This window comes from Erinaceus europaeus, chromosome 15 (assembly GCF_950295315.1).
Source record: "Erinaceus europaeus chromosome 15, mEriEur2.1, whole genome shotgun sequence".
In the NCBI taxonomy this organism is placed as follows: domain Eukaryota; kingdom Metazoa; phylum Chordata; class Mammalia; order Eulipotyphla; family Erinaceidae; genus Erinaceus; species Erinaceus europaeus.
Genome location: NC_080176.1, coordinates 50,510,406 through 50,525,553, shown reverse-complemented (window position 1 = coordinate 50,525,553; position 15,148 = coordinate 50,510,406). Strand labels below are relative to the sequence as shown.

The 15,148-nt window shown below is 42.5% G+C and overlaps 1 protein-coding gene across 2 annotated transcripts; it reads right to left on the bottom strand.

Moving 5' to 3' along the window:
- Positions 1–1,151: 1,151 nt before the first annotated feature.
- On the bottom strand, positions 1,152–13,636 carry ZNF24 (zinc finger protein 24). Of its 2 annotated transcripts, none has more exons than XM_060173737.1 (4): positions 13,501–13,636; positions 11,115–11,615; positions 10,421–10,568; positions 1,152–6,813 (listed from the first exon to the last, which is right to left on the bottom strand). In XM_060173737.1, the coding sequence occupies exons 2-4, from the start codon at positions 11,532–11,534 to the stop codon at positions 6,275–6,277; spliced, it is 1,107 nt and encodes a 368-aa protein (XP_060029720.1). In that variant the 5' UTR covers positions 11,535–11,615; positions 13,501–13,636; the 3' UTR covers positions 1,152–6,274. The 2 variants fall into 2 exon arrangements, with proteins under 2 accessions (XP_060029720.1, XP_060029721.1); XM_060173738.1 differs by lacking the exon at positions 13,501–13,636 and adding an exon at positions 12,560–12,948.
- Between the last annotated feature and the right edge of the window lie 1,512 nt (positions 13,637–15,148).

Sequence of the window (15,148 nt, the reverse complement as noted above, 5' to 3'; positions counted from 1 at the left end):
GTTGGAGGGTTCCTGAGTTGGAGAGTAAGAGAGTTCCACAGTTGAAGAGTTTCAGAGTTCCAGAGTTGGAGGGTTCCTGAGTTGGAGAGTAAGAGAGAGTGCTTGTGCCGCCACAAAGAGACAGCAGAGTTCTGTTTGGTGATTAGTTTGTCTTAGTTTATGAATCGTTGTTCCTGAATAAAGAAATACAGCTTCCCTGCCCAGCCGTTGTCTCTGCGTCTCTGTTACCCGCCGTGAAGCAAGCCCGGCCAGCAAGAGCCTACGAATTTTAACAACAGTGTCTTTAAACTACTTGGGTAGTTTCAGACCCTTTTAGGTTTTGTCTTTTAGGCAGTATTTAGTCAAGGGCTCAACTTTCCCCCGCTAAGGAGGCAAGACCCTCCCACTACTCTATCTAGTTTCTCAGTCTAAGCACTACTGATATTTGCTCCATAGCTGTGATGCGGTCAGACGATTAGCATGATTTTGGGTCTCTACCCATTAGATGGCAGTTAAGTCCACCTCAGGTTCATTCAGCAGACAGTACAAGCTGTCTGGCTTCAAGCCAGGAGTGCTTACAGGGAGGAAGCTTCATGAGCATTGTCAACAGTTTCTTGTTTCTCACCTTCTAAAACAAAAACAAACCTGAGGAATCTTCCTTTGAACAACCTGATTGCAGTACCACCTCAATTTATTTCCCTCTCACCACTTATCATTTAAGATCCAATATGCTTTTTTTGGTAACCACCCATGTGATTCCACTGAGAGAGTAGGTATAAACATCAGACAGTCTTGGACCTGAGCAACCTCAAGTCCACAGACCTGAGACTGAAATGTGAGTCCGAGAGAACCTCGGGGTGGGGGTAGGAGAGGGCATGGAGGTCAGGGGGAGGCACTCCAGTGGTCAAATACACCGAGTGCTGGAGGGGAATGCCCAAGAGCAAGGCCAGAGGTGTGCAGCACCACTCGGCAGTGACCCCCTCATTTAGGTCTCAAACTAGTGAATCTGAATGAAGTACAGGAAGATCACTATCCAAGATGTCATTTTGTAAAAACCTTCTCACCCAGATATTCCCAACACCACTGCCTAATTACTGTTGGTGTATAGTGTGTGTGAAGTGTGTGATATACAGGGTAGAGTAACAAAAATGGCAGTTGACAGAAGCCAAATTATGGAAGGCCATGCTAATTTTATTAACCTCTATATAGTTCATAAAGTTATCAGTCTAGAATTTGAAATTACAAAGGCTTTCTACAAATCAATAAGAAAATACAAACAAGCTATATTAATTAGGACAGAAACCCAATTCAATTATCTTAAACAAGAAAGGGACTTTATTGGCTCACAAATCTTTAAAGTCCAGAGGTAGGGCAGGCTTTAGGCACAGCTGGATCTAGGGCCTCCAGAAAAGTGACATCTCAACTTAGTTCTCTTTCCTTTCTGCTAGCATCTAAGTTTCTCCTCAGGTAGGCTTTCTCCACAAAACACAAATTCAGGCTTACAGTCCTTATTTCCTGGTATCTCCACAGAGCCTTCTTTTCAAGAGTTCCAGCAGAAGTCCTGTGGAAGGCTCTAGTTAGCCTGGCTTGAGTTACATGCCCATTCTTTATTTTTAATCACTGTGGCTAAGGGGCTGTGAGACTCAAGAAGGCCAGGCCTGGTTATGCACTCACCTCCACAAGGAATGGGTTCTCACAATAAATAAGGGCTGTTACCAGAAGACCAGAAAAGAGATGCTTAACAAACAAACATATATCCACACAGAACCCAATAGATATGAACAACCCATGGCAAAACAATATATGGCCAATAGACATGACAATGACCTTAACTTCACCATTAACCAGGGAAATGCAAAAGGATTCTTTTCTTGCCCATCAGATTAAAAAAAAAAAAATTGTCAAGGGAAGGTAAGCACTTTCTGTATAGTTGGTGAAAATAAAGCTATGACGCAAGTTAAGGTGGGTTTACCAGACAGCACACCCTTTGACTCATCAGTCCACTTACAGCTCCATCCTAAGGAAGTACTAACAACCAGAACAAAGACATGAAGAAAGATGTTTGCTTTGGCAATACCAACAGCAAGGGAAAGCAAGCAAATAAATAATGGCATTTTCATGGTACTGAATTCCATTCTACCATTCAAGAAATGTAAAGACTTTCAGCATAGTTTTTAAGACAAAATAAATAAATAAATAAACAAAAAGGAAGCTGTAGAGTGCCATGAGCTGGATTACCTAGCAGACTGCACACTCCATCACACTCTAGGACCTAGCTTCAAGTCTCTGGCCACCACATGGGAGCACCTGCAGTAGCAATGTAAGTGTTGTGGAATTTCTTTTGGCGTTCTCACCTTCCTTCGTCCTTACCTTCCTTATTAAAGAAAAAAAAAAAAAAAGTTGCCTGAAGCAGGGGAATCATGCAGGCATGAAAACCCTGGCAGCATGACAAAACAAACAAAAGGAAACTGTAACACATACAATTACATTTATACATGTATGCACAGCACACCGAGAGATGCACAAAGGGCACAAGAAGGATGTACAGGAAGTAGCCTACAGGCACAAAGAATGGAAGTGAAGGTAGTGGAGAAAAGGGCTTCTCTTTACCATCATACTTGTGCATCACTCGAGTTTTGTACAGTGTAAAAGTAGAAGCTCACAAACAGCAGGTGCTAATGGTAAAACACATGAAAAGATGCTTCTTATTAGTATCAAACAAAGATACACTTGCACATCAGATTGGTAAAAATATTTCAGGACTCAGGGTTGTGAGTGAGGGCAAACACTCTTAAAACTATTGATAGAGTTGTATATCGGTATGATATTTCTGATGGTGTTTCTCATAATGTTAAATGTGCTCCTTCTCTGACCCAATAAATCTGCTTCCAGTTAGTTATCCTACAAAAATACCCACAAAGCACAGCAAATTCTATGTACTAGAATGCCAGCTATAATCTCTCTATAGAGTAAAACTGAGTGACCCAAATCAGCTATCAACAAGGAGCTGGTCAAATAAACAACAGTATATTCATGCAATGGAATAGGAAACCGATGAAAAACAATGTCAACACTGAAGGGGGAATAAAGTTTCAGTGTAGCACATGTAAAACAGGGCTATGTACCTACCTCATATGATCTCTGTGAGAATGAAAAGTTAAGCCACGGTAAAGCGCTTCAAACAGTGCCCGGATACAGTGACTGCAAGTGTTAGCTATTAACACATTTTTTGCTTAAATATGTATATGCCTAAGTCTGAAAGAATACAAATCAAATAATTATCACTTAAGACTGTGAGAAGGAATGTCCTTTTTCATTTTATACTTCTGTACTGACAGTACAAAATTCAAACAAGCATGGACAATGGCTTTCACATTTGTTAACCACAAAAGATAAAAGCATAAAATTTACTGATCAAGATTTAACAGCCATCACTCATGGAATAGTGAAAAAAATATATACCTCTGGATTTCACAGAACTGGTTGAGTCTTCTAATTGGCCACATGCAAGTCACACAATCTCTGAATCTTACTTCCTAGTCTACAAATCTAAGTGGGAGAGGTATAATCCAATGTCTGACATGCAGATTACTTTAGTATAGATAACCTCTTCAACTTATATAAATGACAGACATACTGTTAAATGATCAAGAACCAACTAACTGGCTGCAAATGTGGGGAGAGCCTAGTCTCCAAGGAAATCAAGTGAAAATGTAGTCGTAATGAACAAAACCCAGTGGCTGCTGGGCAGGTATCAGCAGTGTGCATGCAATTTATGATGATTACTACTTTGCTAGTCTGAGGCCTGACACTCAGATTACTTCAGAGGCCAGCTAGCCAGCTACCCATCCCCACTGCTATGATTATGTATGTGGATAAAATGAATCTCAGTGAAATAAGTCACAGGAGTTATTTTAAACCAGTATGCTAAGTGGGGACTGAGTCAAACTAAGCTAGTACACTACTTCTTCCTGTATACCATTATCCAGATTTTCTGGGTCTGGCTCACTTTCCCCACAATGCTGTGCTTTAACTTTGGAATCCTTTCTAAACAACGCACAAGTATTAGAGCGGACTAAGATAAACACATACAGCCAACTCTAGTACTACTTGCTCTAAGCTCTGACATCATACCAAACATCTTTGGCATTTTTAACAAATCAAGCAGAGGGGAAGTTTCTCTGTAGACAGGGAAGATGCAAGATCTTAAAAAGTATAGACTTCCAGCCACAAAGAGATTAGCTTTACCACCTACTCTGATACAATCTATCAGCACAATTTCAAATATGCCGCCTCAAAACCTACTTGGGAAAGAAGACTGTTATAAATAATCCAATCAACCCAGGATTATTTTACTTTAGAGTGGAGGAGTTTATAGCTTTATTGGACACTGAGTTGTGTCTCTCAGCCACAAAGAGAAAAAGACCCAAATGAAAGTCCCTACATATTCTTGTATAACTTAAAATACATTATAACATTACTACATATTTATACTTCAATAAATCTTAATCTATAAAGCACATTTCTTAGAATTGTTATCAGAAATCTATAAACAAGCTCCATCCTGCCTTACTTTACCAGCTGGCTTTGCATTTATTACTGCACCTTTTAAAAGGCTCATGCAAATCTCACCTTCCATTTTTTAAATTTGATCCAAGCACCTGATGTCACCACAATCTCTGGAACTATGAAATAATGTGTATATACATGGGTCATTTTTCATACAATGCCCAGTATAAAAAAAAGCTTTTTCTCATGTTCTGCATTTTAACTTCCAGAGTTTTCCACTAAATATTAGAACCACAGTACCTGGGATTCTCAGCCAAGGAGTATATAATCCTACTACTACAATGTATTACTTTTATACATTTAAAAAAAGACTGAAAATTAAAAAAGAAATAGTTCAATTAATCCTGATAGTTAATAAACTAGTTAATAACCTAGTTATTTTTAAAATAGAACAGTCCATTCAACTCAACATATAAGTATAACCTCAACGCTACTAAAAGTTGGTTAGTTTTTATAGACTCACAAACCTCCAAAATGTGGTTAAGAGAAAGGACATCTTGGATTCAACTCTGAGCAATGTGAGCCTGGCTGGCTAGCTCTTTAAACTGAGTCTTTCTTTCCCCGGAACAGAACACCCTGGTCAGAGAACCTCAGAGGTGACCTCACCCAGGACGGCTTAGATACAGGAAAAGCCTAACACGTGCGAACAGTTTTGTACCACACCTCCAATGACTTACAGTGGAAGAAATACCTACCTACTTATAGTAGTTACAGTACCTAGCACAGTGTCTTTGTCGTGAGAAAATATTAATAATCAATGCACGACTGCTTTGCTAGCCTGCTGTTCATCCCTTTTGTACCAAAGGAATCAAATAACAAACCTGATACTTGCTGCTCACCTATCAGGAATGTTTTTTGTCCTTAACAAAAATTAAGGCAAATAACAATAAATTAGACCTTCAAGTCTTTTTGGAAAGCCAAGATAGACCATTACTCGTAGGTCTGCATTTGCCTTTCATGAGTGCTATTCACTACAATTTTTCCCTTGTGTCATACTTCTAGTTTGTTTTATGGTTGTTTTGGCTGTTCAATTTCTAATAGTGCTGGGGAGAATATTTTCAGCTGTGAGATTCCTTCAAATTGCAGAGAGGATGCACTAAGTTCGAGTTTTCTGGAGGCAGAAAATCACACCAGGTAAGTTTCAATTCTGGGACAAAGACTTGCTTATCTTCCCCGATCTGGGCACCCCACTCATTTTCTGATATTTAATCAATACCACTTCTTAGTTGAGCTTTTAGACAACATTTATCTTCCATTTTCTGAAATGTGTGTGTTCAAACTTGGTAAAAGGGAACAGAAGGGTACATTTTAAAACGAGTCTTATTTTTCTGACTTTGTAATTTCTAGTGTAAAAGGGAATGTATCCTTGACAAGAACATGTCAGTGAGCAACACAGAAATAGTGTATTGGTCTACAAAGGTAACTTTTAAGAATGGGACAAAGAATAAGATAGTTCATTATCTGGAACAAATAGCAAGAATATAAACATCACATGGGAGCTTTAGGTATTAACACCTGAATAAGTTTAAAATTTTAGTTTCCAGGTAGGTATGACACCATTTCTCTCAAGAAAAAGTAATAGTGGATGGTAACTTTTCCACATTTCCTAGATTTTCTAGCAGTCTATAGGGAAATAAAACTATTATGAATAATTTTTAATTTTATCTTCATTTCTGAAGAAAAGACCTGAGTGCTGATTTATAAACCAAAACAAAACAAAAACCTCCTAGACTTTCACAACATTCAGAAGTTTTTCTGCATTGTGTCTTCGTTGATGTCTAAAAAGATTTGAGCTTTGACTATAGGATTTCCCACACTGAACGCATTCATAAGGTTTCTCCCCAGTATGGATTCTCTGATGGTTAATGAGCCCAGAATTCTGGCTAAAGGCTTTTCCACATTCAAGACATTTGTAAGGTTTTTCTCCAGTATGGACTCTCTGATGCTGCACAAGAATGGAACTTCTGCTGAATGCTTTCCCACATTCAACACATCCATACGGTTTCTCCCCACTGTGGATTCTTTGATGAAGAATCAGGGCTGAGCCCTGACTGAAGTGTTTTCCACATTCATCACATATATGTTGTTTCTTTCGAGAGGGATTTCTCTTTCTTTCAAATCTGCCCTTGGGAAAACAGGTTTCTCCGTATTTAAAAATCTGAGGAACATCTATATTCAGAGTTCCAGGAACTTCATGAGATTCTACTGCCAAAGGGATCTCCTGCGTTGGAGCTAGAGTTCCATTTTCAGTCCTAGCTTCATCATCTGAAATAAACAGAAAATGGCATTATCACTCATTTTATATTCACGGAGAAAAGAACCTGATGGAGAAAAAAGAGGAGAGGGCCCACTAGGGAAAGACAGAAACAGGCTGGGGGTATGGATTGACCTGCCAAGGCCCATGTCCAACAGAGACGCAATTACAGAAGCCAGAACTCCCACTTTCTGCACCCCATAAAGAATTCTGGTCCATACTCCCAGCAGGGGAGAAATGATAGAGGAAGATGACCAGAGGGATCTAAACTCCAATTTCATCAAGACCCAGGAAGGGGGTTGGGGGGAGGGAGAGATAGGACACTCAAAAGTAGTAGGTGTGATTTAGAAAGGAAGAGAAGATAGGACTGTAGGAAAAATGGACAAATATAAAATATATATATAGTTATAGAAAAACTGTCAATTCCTATCTGTGATGTTGGGAGAACTAATATAGTTTCCAATGGAGGGAATGGGGACACAGAACTCTGTTGATGGGAAAGGTGTGGAGTTATCTTACAATTCTATAAATCAGTATTAAATCACTAATACAAAATTGTTTTAAAGGGGGGGGTTCTTTTCTTTGCCTGTGGGGGCCTTGCATGATTCCAGTGTTCCTCAGCAGACTCCTCTCTCTACTCCCTCAACTTCAGATAGACAGCAAGAGTGACAGAGAATGAGAAGCACCACATTCTGGAACTTCCCCCGTGCTGTACATGGTGCTCTCAGGAAGTGCTGGTGGTCCTTACACCTGTAAAGTGTGCAGTCTACCAGGTGAGCTACCTCCTGAGCGCAGAAAAAAAAAAAATTCAATGAATAGTCTGTATACAGCTACAGAGTACTCTGAAAACTAATGTTAAGGTTGCCTGGTATCCAAAGGAGAAAACACTGACTATAGGCTGAATAATAACATAATGAAAAATTAAACTGTATCTGAACAAAAGTGAGGCCAGCAAACTAGCTCACTTGAATAGTGTGAATTTTGCCCTATGCATGATTCAGGTTCAAGCCCAGTTCCCACTGCTTTGAAGGAAGCTTTAGTATCGTGGGGTTTTGTTTGTTTTTCTCTTTCTCAGTCTCCCCCATCTCAAATATAAGTAAAGTGATCAGAAAAGGAAGGCTAGAAAAAGCAGATTCTAAAATTGTTTATAGAGACAAAGTGATGATACAGCAAGATATGAAACTTTGTAAGAAAAAAAACTGGCAAGGCCAGACAGAGGTGCACCTGGTTAAGTGCACACATTACAGTGCACAAGGACCCTGGTTTAAGCACCTGATCCCCACCTACAGGGGGAAAGCTTCACGGGTGGTAAAGCAGGGCTGCAAGTGTCTGTTTCTCTCTCTCCACTCTCAAGTTCTATCCAATAATAAATAAAAAGATTTTTTTAAAAACCTGGTCATTTTTTTAAAAACCTGGCTATCATAATATATTTTTGCTTTGAAAAAGATAAACTACAATGAAACAATGGAGTAACAAAGTCAGAAAAAAAAAAATTGAAACAAGACTTAAGATCAGGTCACAGCCAAAATGAGATAAAAAAAACCTCAGAAAACTCCTGACTAGAAGGGGCTAAAGCTAAGTTAGAGATACATCCTGTGCTTATGCGTAAACACTAAAACGTCAAATCCAATATGCTCTTAGTTTTGTTTTTTCCAGAGCACTGAGCAGCTCTGGTTCATGGTGGTGTAGGGGACTGAACCTGGGACTTCAGAGCCTCAAGCAGGAGAGTCTCTTTTTGTATAACCATTATGCTATCTACCCCTGCCCCCCAAATGCTCTTAGTAAATGAGTATTTTTCCTGTAAAAAGTTGTATTTACTGTGTGTCCTGCTACTTAAGAGAGCTCATTCTTTTCTATTTTAAACTTATTGACTGATGAGAAAGATAGGAGAGAAAGACATTACACTGGTACATCTGTTGCCAGGAATCGACTCAGGACCTCATGCTTTATCCACTGCACTACCTCACGGACCACAAGGAGTAATTATTTTCAAGTATCAGATATATCTAGTGAGAGAAAACCCTGAATTATCAGCATGATATACTAAAGTCACCTGTAGGCAAAAAAGTATGAACAAGTCTCATTTCAAAATTACTTTTCTGGGATGGAGAGACAGCCTAATGGTTATGCAAAAATTACTTTTCTGGAGGCTGGGCGGTAGCGCACATGGTGCAAAGTGCAAGGACTGGTGTAAGGATCCTGGTTTGAGCCCCCAGCTCCCCACCTGCAAGTGGGGGGGTCACTCTGCAAGCAGTGAAGCAGGTCTACAAGTATCTATCTTTCTCTCTCCTCTTCTCTCAATTTTTCTCTGTCCTATACAACAACAACAGCAGCTATAACAACAAGGACAAGGGCAACAAAATGGGGGGAAATGGCCTCCAGGACCAGTGGATTTGAGGTGTAGGCACTGAGCCCCAGCAATAACCCTGGAGGCAAAAGAAAAGAAAAGAAAATGTTAAGAAAAAATTACTTTTCTGGGCCAGAGAGAAAGCACAATGGTTATGCACAAAGACTTTCATACTAGAAACTCCAAAGTCCCAGGTTTAATTCCCAGCACCACCATAAGCCAGAGCTGAGCAGTGCTCTGGTAAAAACCAAGCAAGTAAATAAAAGTGACTTTTCTGAAATTTCAAATCTTGCAGAGTGAATACAATGTCTACAGGATGAGTAGCAGCTACTTTTAGGAAAGGGGTAAATATGAGCAAGTCTATCAGAAATGATTAAGAAAGGAAAAAAATCAAGAAGGAAGGCTTATAAAGAGACTGAAGGGCTGGAGGGGAAAAGTAAATAAATGTGAAAGTTAAGGTAGGGCAGATGGCAAACGAAGAATTTAGTTTTCTAGTCTTATAAAGATTAAACTCCCCATATGGACCGACCAGTCAACGCCCATATTCAGCGGGGAAGCAATTACAGAAGCCAGACCTTCCACCTTCTGCAACCCACAATGACCCTGGGTCCATGCTCCCAGAGGGCTAGAGAATGGGAAAGCTATCAGGGGAGGGGGTGTGTTATGGAGATTGGGCGGTGGGAATTGTGTGGAGTTGTACCCCTCCTACCCTATGGTTTTGTTAATTAATCCTTACTTAAATTAAAAAGAAAAAAAAGAATAAAGTTCATAATGAAAAAAAAAGAAGAAGAAGTAGAAGGAGGAGAAAAAAAAAAAAAGATTAAACTCCCCAAATGAAGCTATTTAAAGATGGTTTAAAATTGTCCTAAAATTCAGGCAGGGGAAAAACTTCCTATCCAGTGGCTTGGCAGTGGAGAAACTGGTAAAATACACAAGTTACCATTATGAGAATTCAGGTTTGAGGCTCTGGTGGGGAGTTTCACAAGCAGTGAAGCAGGATGCAGGTGCCTCTCTTTCTCCCCCCACCCCGTTTCTATCTCTATCGTAATAATATAAATATTAGAAAAAAGGGGTGGTGGTGCTCATAAATAAAAGATCTGAGCTCAGCAAACTACTTATGAAAAAACAACTCAAGATTCTGTGTCTCAGACCTAGTATGTCTGGGATATCAGGTTAAGGTGAGCAACTCTCTCTCCTGCGACAGAACAAGCAGAGTTCTAGACAAAAGACCCATCCTCTCAATTCCTACCCAACAGGGCTCTGATCCTCACCACAGTGCCTGAGTGAATGCAGTTCCCAGGATGCCCACTTGAGCTGGTTTTCCACTGCATCAAGCTCAGAATTTGGTAACTCCGGAGTTTCTTCCTGAGAGACTATCTCCTCTACTAAAACTTCCCGTTTTCGTCGGCGGAGAGAAACCTGGAAATAATAAGACTTGGTTCAGTTAAGAAGGAACATAGAGTTGGGCGGTAGCGCAGCAGATTAAGCGCACGTGGAGCGAAGCGGAAGGACCAGCTTAAGGATCCCCGTTTGAGCTCCCAGCTTCCCACCTACAGGGGGGGTCACTTCACAGGGGGTGAAGCAGGTATGCAGGTGCCTATCTTTCTCTCACCCGTCTTTCCCCTCCTCTCTCCATTTCTCTCTGTCCTAACGACGACATCAGTAACAACGACAATAATAACTACAACAACAAAGGCAACAAAAGGGAAAATAAATAAATATAAAAAATTTTTAAAAAAAGGAACATAGGAATCAGAATTAAATATACATAATAAAAAATCATATAAAACACATATGCACAGAGGTAGAGGTGGCAAAATCACAACAATAACAACCAAAAGCACAGATAATGGACAACAGTGAGGATGAGGGGGTGGCATTAAGTACAAGAACTTAGTTGAGTGGAATTAATTCATAACTTTGCCTACTGCTTCTGGCTCAGAAAAGTGATACCAGCAGGCTCACCGGCTGCCCAGGGTCATCGAGTTCACTCTCTAAGTCCTCTAGGACTGTCACTGCCTCCTCTCCATTCTCTGGATGATGCTCTCGAACCCACGTCTGCAGCTCCTTGGGTAGGATGGCAACAAACTGCTCCAGCACTACCAGCTCCAAGATTTGTTCTTTTGTGTGTGTCTCTGGTCTGAGCCACAGACGACAAAGTTCTCGAAGCTGGCTCACAGCTTCACGGGGCCCTGGTGAGTCCTGGTATCCAAACTGCCTGAATCGCTGTCGGAAAACCTCTGGTTCAGGGAGGTGATTCCAGGGGATACTTGATCCCTCTTCAACATCAGGGTCCTCTTCCAACTTTACTCTCAGAATTTTTTCCTCTTCATCTGGAGTTGGGATAATAAGTATTGAATCTTCTTCCACTGACTGTGCAGACATTCTGATGTATGATACTCCAAGGAGAGGAAATCAAGGCAGGGGACAGACCTCAGGGAAAGACCTCTTTCTCTTTAGATACCCCTGAAACATAAACACACACCAAGATCAAATACCCCCAAATTTTTGACATATACCGATAGCAAAACTACTTGTTCTTTCACGGGGTTAAAAATGTTCTAGTCAATAACCCACACCAGAAAATGGCAAGCTATATCATTACCACCAACTCTGGCAAGCTGCCTGTCTTTGTACAAACCTCATACTAAAAAATTTCACATTTTACATGGCTGAAAAAAAAAAAAGCCTGATGCTATGTGAAAGTGATATGAAATTAAATATAAGTTCTAAAAAAATTAATGACTTGTTCACAATTCATGCTGACAAGGAGCCGAGTAGTTGCAACAAAGCCTATCGGCTAGCAAAATGTGCTCTCTGACCCTTTTAGGAAAAAGAATGCCAATCTAAAAAAATCAACAAACCCTATTTCAAGAATCAAAAGAAGTCAGCTAAGAGCCAACCCTGCCTCAGTGTCTTTTCAAGGCATGCAACACTGGAATACATTATTTGCAATACAAGACTGGTGTTCTCGAAAACCTGTGTCAGCTCAAAAACAGACTACTGCTTAGTCATATTTTAAAATGTTTTAGAAGTTCCTGGAGCTAAAATGCACATTTAAAAAAAAATCCACTGGTTAGAACCAAGCTGTGGTGCATCTGGTTAAGCACTCACACTACAGTGCGCACCGATGCAGGTTCAAGCCCCTGGTCCTCCCCTGCAGGGGGAAAGCTTCACGAGGAGTGATTCAGGGCTGCAAGTCTCTCTCTCTCCAATAAGTAAATAAAGATAATATATATAAATATATATAATATATATAAATATAACAGCCGCTCGGTGCCAAGCAATGCAACCACCAATTCAGTTACTTAATACTCAGCTATATGTGAATCACATTTAAAAACTCCACAAAGGGAAAGAGCTCTTGCAAACCACCTCAACTTTGTACACCACCCAATTCTTATCCTTACATTGCATGACTCAAGTTTTCCAAGCCTCCGGGAAAATCTTGTGCCATCTTTGATCCCGGTCTTAGTATTGCACAGTCATGCCCATGGCACTGTTCATGCCACATTAGGAATGAGTCACAAGGGACTACTTATAGTAAGGGTCCAAATTGTGCAAATTTACTAAAAGGTTTTCTGCAAGTCTATCAAGACGAAGGCTAGGAGACCAAGTTTAAGTTCTCTGGCGAATGAATAGCGACTTTGCTTGAGTTTGCTCTGGTCCATTTCAGGGACGCCCCCCCCCCCCACCTCCACTTCTCTTCCCTTCTCACTACTCCAGGGAACCCTGCTCGTGGGGCATGACAGAGACTCCCAGGATGGCTGTCCCGAGATTCTGCAGTTGGGACCCTGAACCTTGTGAAAGGGGGATCTTCGCCCCACCACACCCCACCCCACCCCCAGCTCAGTGTCCTCTGGCCCCTCTTCCGGGACCTAGCCAGAGCAGATTCCAGGAGACCAAAGTCCACCGACACCCGAGTCCCAGCCGAGGCACTTCCGCCCACGGCCAGCAGAACTACAAGTCCCGGCATCCCCACGCGCGCGGTCCGCCCTCTCCCACCTCCGCCAGACGAGTCCCAGAAGCCTCCGCGAGACGCCAGGGCCTCCAAATAGAACAAAACCGGCTGATGGGGGAGGGGGAGGGCGAGGGTCGCAGAGGACACTGGGGCTGGCCAGCTCTCCTAGCGTGCCGACGGCCTGGCCGGCCTTCCGTCTCGTCTTCCCCGTCCCCCCCTACGCTGGCCGCGGACACCATGGCCTGTCCCCCCTGCCCCCGCCACACACCGCCCCCCCCCCCGGGAAGCCGAGGAAGGCCCCGCTAGGCTTCTTCGCCGGCTCCTGTCAAGCGCTCTGCAGCCCCGAGCCCAACGTCCTCCTCACGGCCCCCTCCCCACTCTGGCGCAAACCTTGGGCTCCAGCACCGCGGCCGTTCCGCTGTGCACAGCAGACGCCGAAACGCCGCTCACAAGCCGTTTCCCAGAGCCCCCAGCGCGGGCTGCTTCCGGTCTGCGGCCCCCGGAGGCGGGGAGAGCCGAAGCCCCGCGTTGCCTTGGAGACGCGCTCCCGGCGGGGGCAGGGCGGCCGCCACAATGACCGCTTTCAGTCTGTGCTTGGCGGGGAGCCCCTCTCGGATCGCTGGGGACGGGTGGTTTTCGCTTCCAAGACAAGGAACAGCAAGAACCCCGCCATCCTCCTAGTTCTTGACGGTCTCACAAGCCCTGTCACATGCTTGGTCTCATGCGATCTTGACTAAATGCTCACGAGAAGTTAGAAAGCAAGTAGGTGTGAACGTTTATCCTTGGTGCCAAGTGCTGTCTGTGCTTTTCATCATCGTTATTATTGCTGTTGTTATTACAACGCTATCCGCATTTCAGAGATGAGATCGTTGAGACACAGATGACTTGGCAAGAGCTCATATCTAGTAAGTGGGAAGCGAGATTGGACTTTTATCAGGGCGTCAGCTGTGCCACAGAGGTTAATTGCGACCAATTAATTAGAGAATTAATCAGAGAAACAAGAGTTTTGTTTTTTTAAACCAAGAGCTTTGGCAGTGGGCTTACAGTGAATTTGCAGAATGCATCTTTATCCTGTAAAACAGTTGCGAGAGTGGTCATTTGAAACTGTAAGAGAAATGGTTCCACTAGTGGAGCATCGAACTTGCATGCCTGAGCTTCCAGGTTCAGTCCTCAGCGCTGCAAAGCATCCGGGTGGTGCTTTGGCTTTTTTTTTTTCTTTTTTTTTTTTGCCTCGAGGGTTATCGCTGGGCCTCGGTGCCGGTGCCGGCATAGGAATCCACTGCTCCTGGAGGCTATTTTTCTCCCCTCATTTTATTGGATAGGACAGAGAGAAATTAAGAGAGGAAGGGGAGGTTGAGAGGAAGGGGATATAGAGAGGGAGAAAGAGAGACAGCTGCAGATGGTCTCTACTTTTGAAGCCACCCCTTCCCCCCTGTAGGTGGGGAGCAGGGACTCTTGCACGGGATTCTTGCACGGTCCTTGAACACCACCCGGCCCGCCTCCAATTTGCAGTACTTTCTCCTCCACTCTGTGTCATATGAAAGTCGCATATGTAACAGATAAATCTAAACAAGAAAGAGGAGAAAGAAAATCACTCCGTTTCATTGGCCTATGTAAAGGCCTCCACTGCCTTAGCTGGGACATAAAAGTTCCTTCCATTGTCCTGCAGGGTCATCTGTCATCTGTTCCCTTCTCTGACCTGGCTATTAGGTTCATTGTGGTGCAGCATTTTCAGCTGTATTGACCGTTTTTCCTCCATGAAGCCTCACCTGCACTAGTAGAAGTGATCTCATTTATTCCTTTCCCTATTTCCTGTCTTGTTTTGCTAAGTCACACAGGGGCAAGGACTTAAGTTTTATTCAGCACAGGATCCCCCACCTAGTCCTAGAATGATCACCGGATGACTGCCGGGTACACAGAGAATTCAGTGAATGTTTGTCGAATAAACGAATGAATTGTGAGCTTGTCACATTGCTGCCTTTGCTAGGTCATATGGTAGGCTTCAGAAACCACACAGAAAGAGCCTGTTATTCAACGT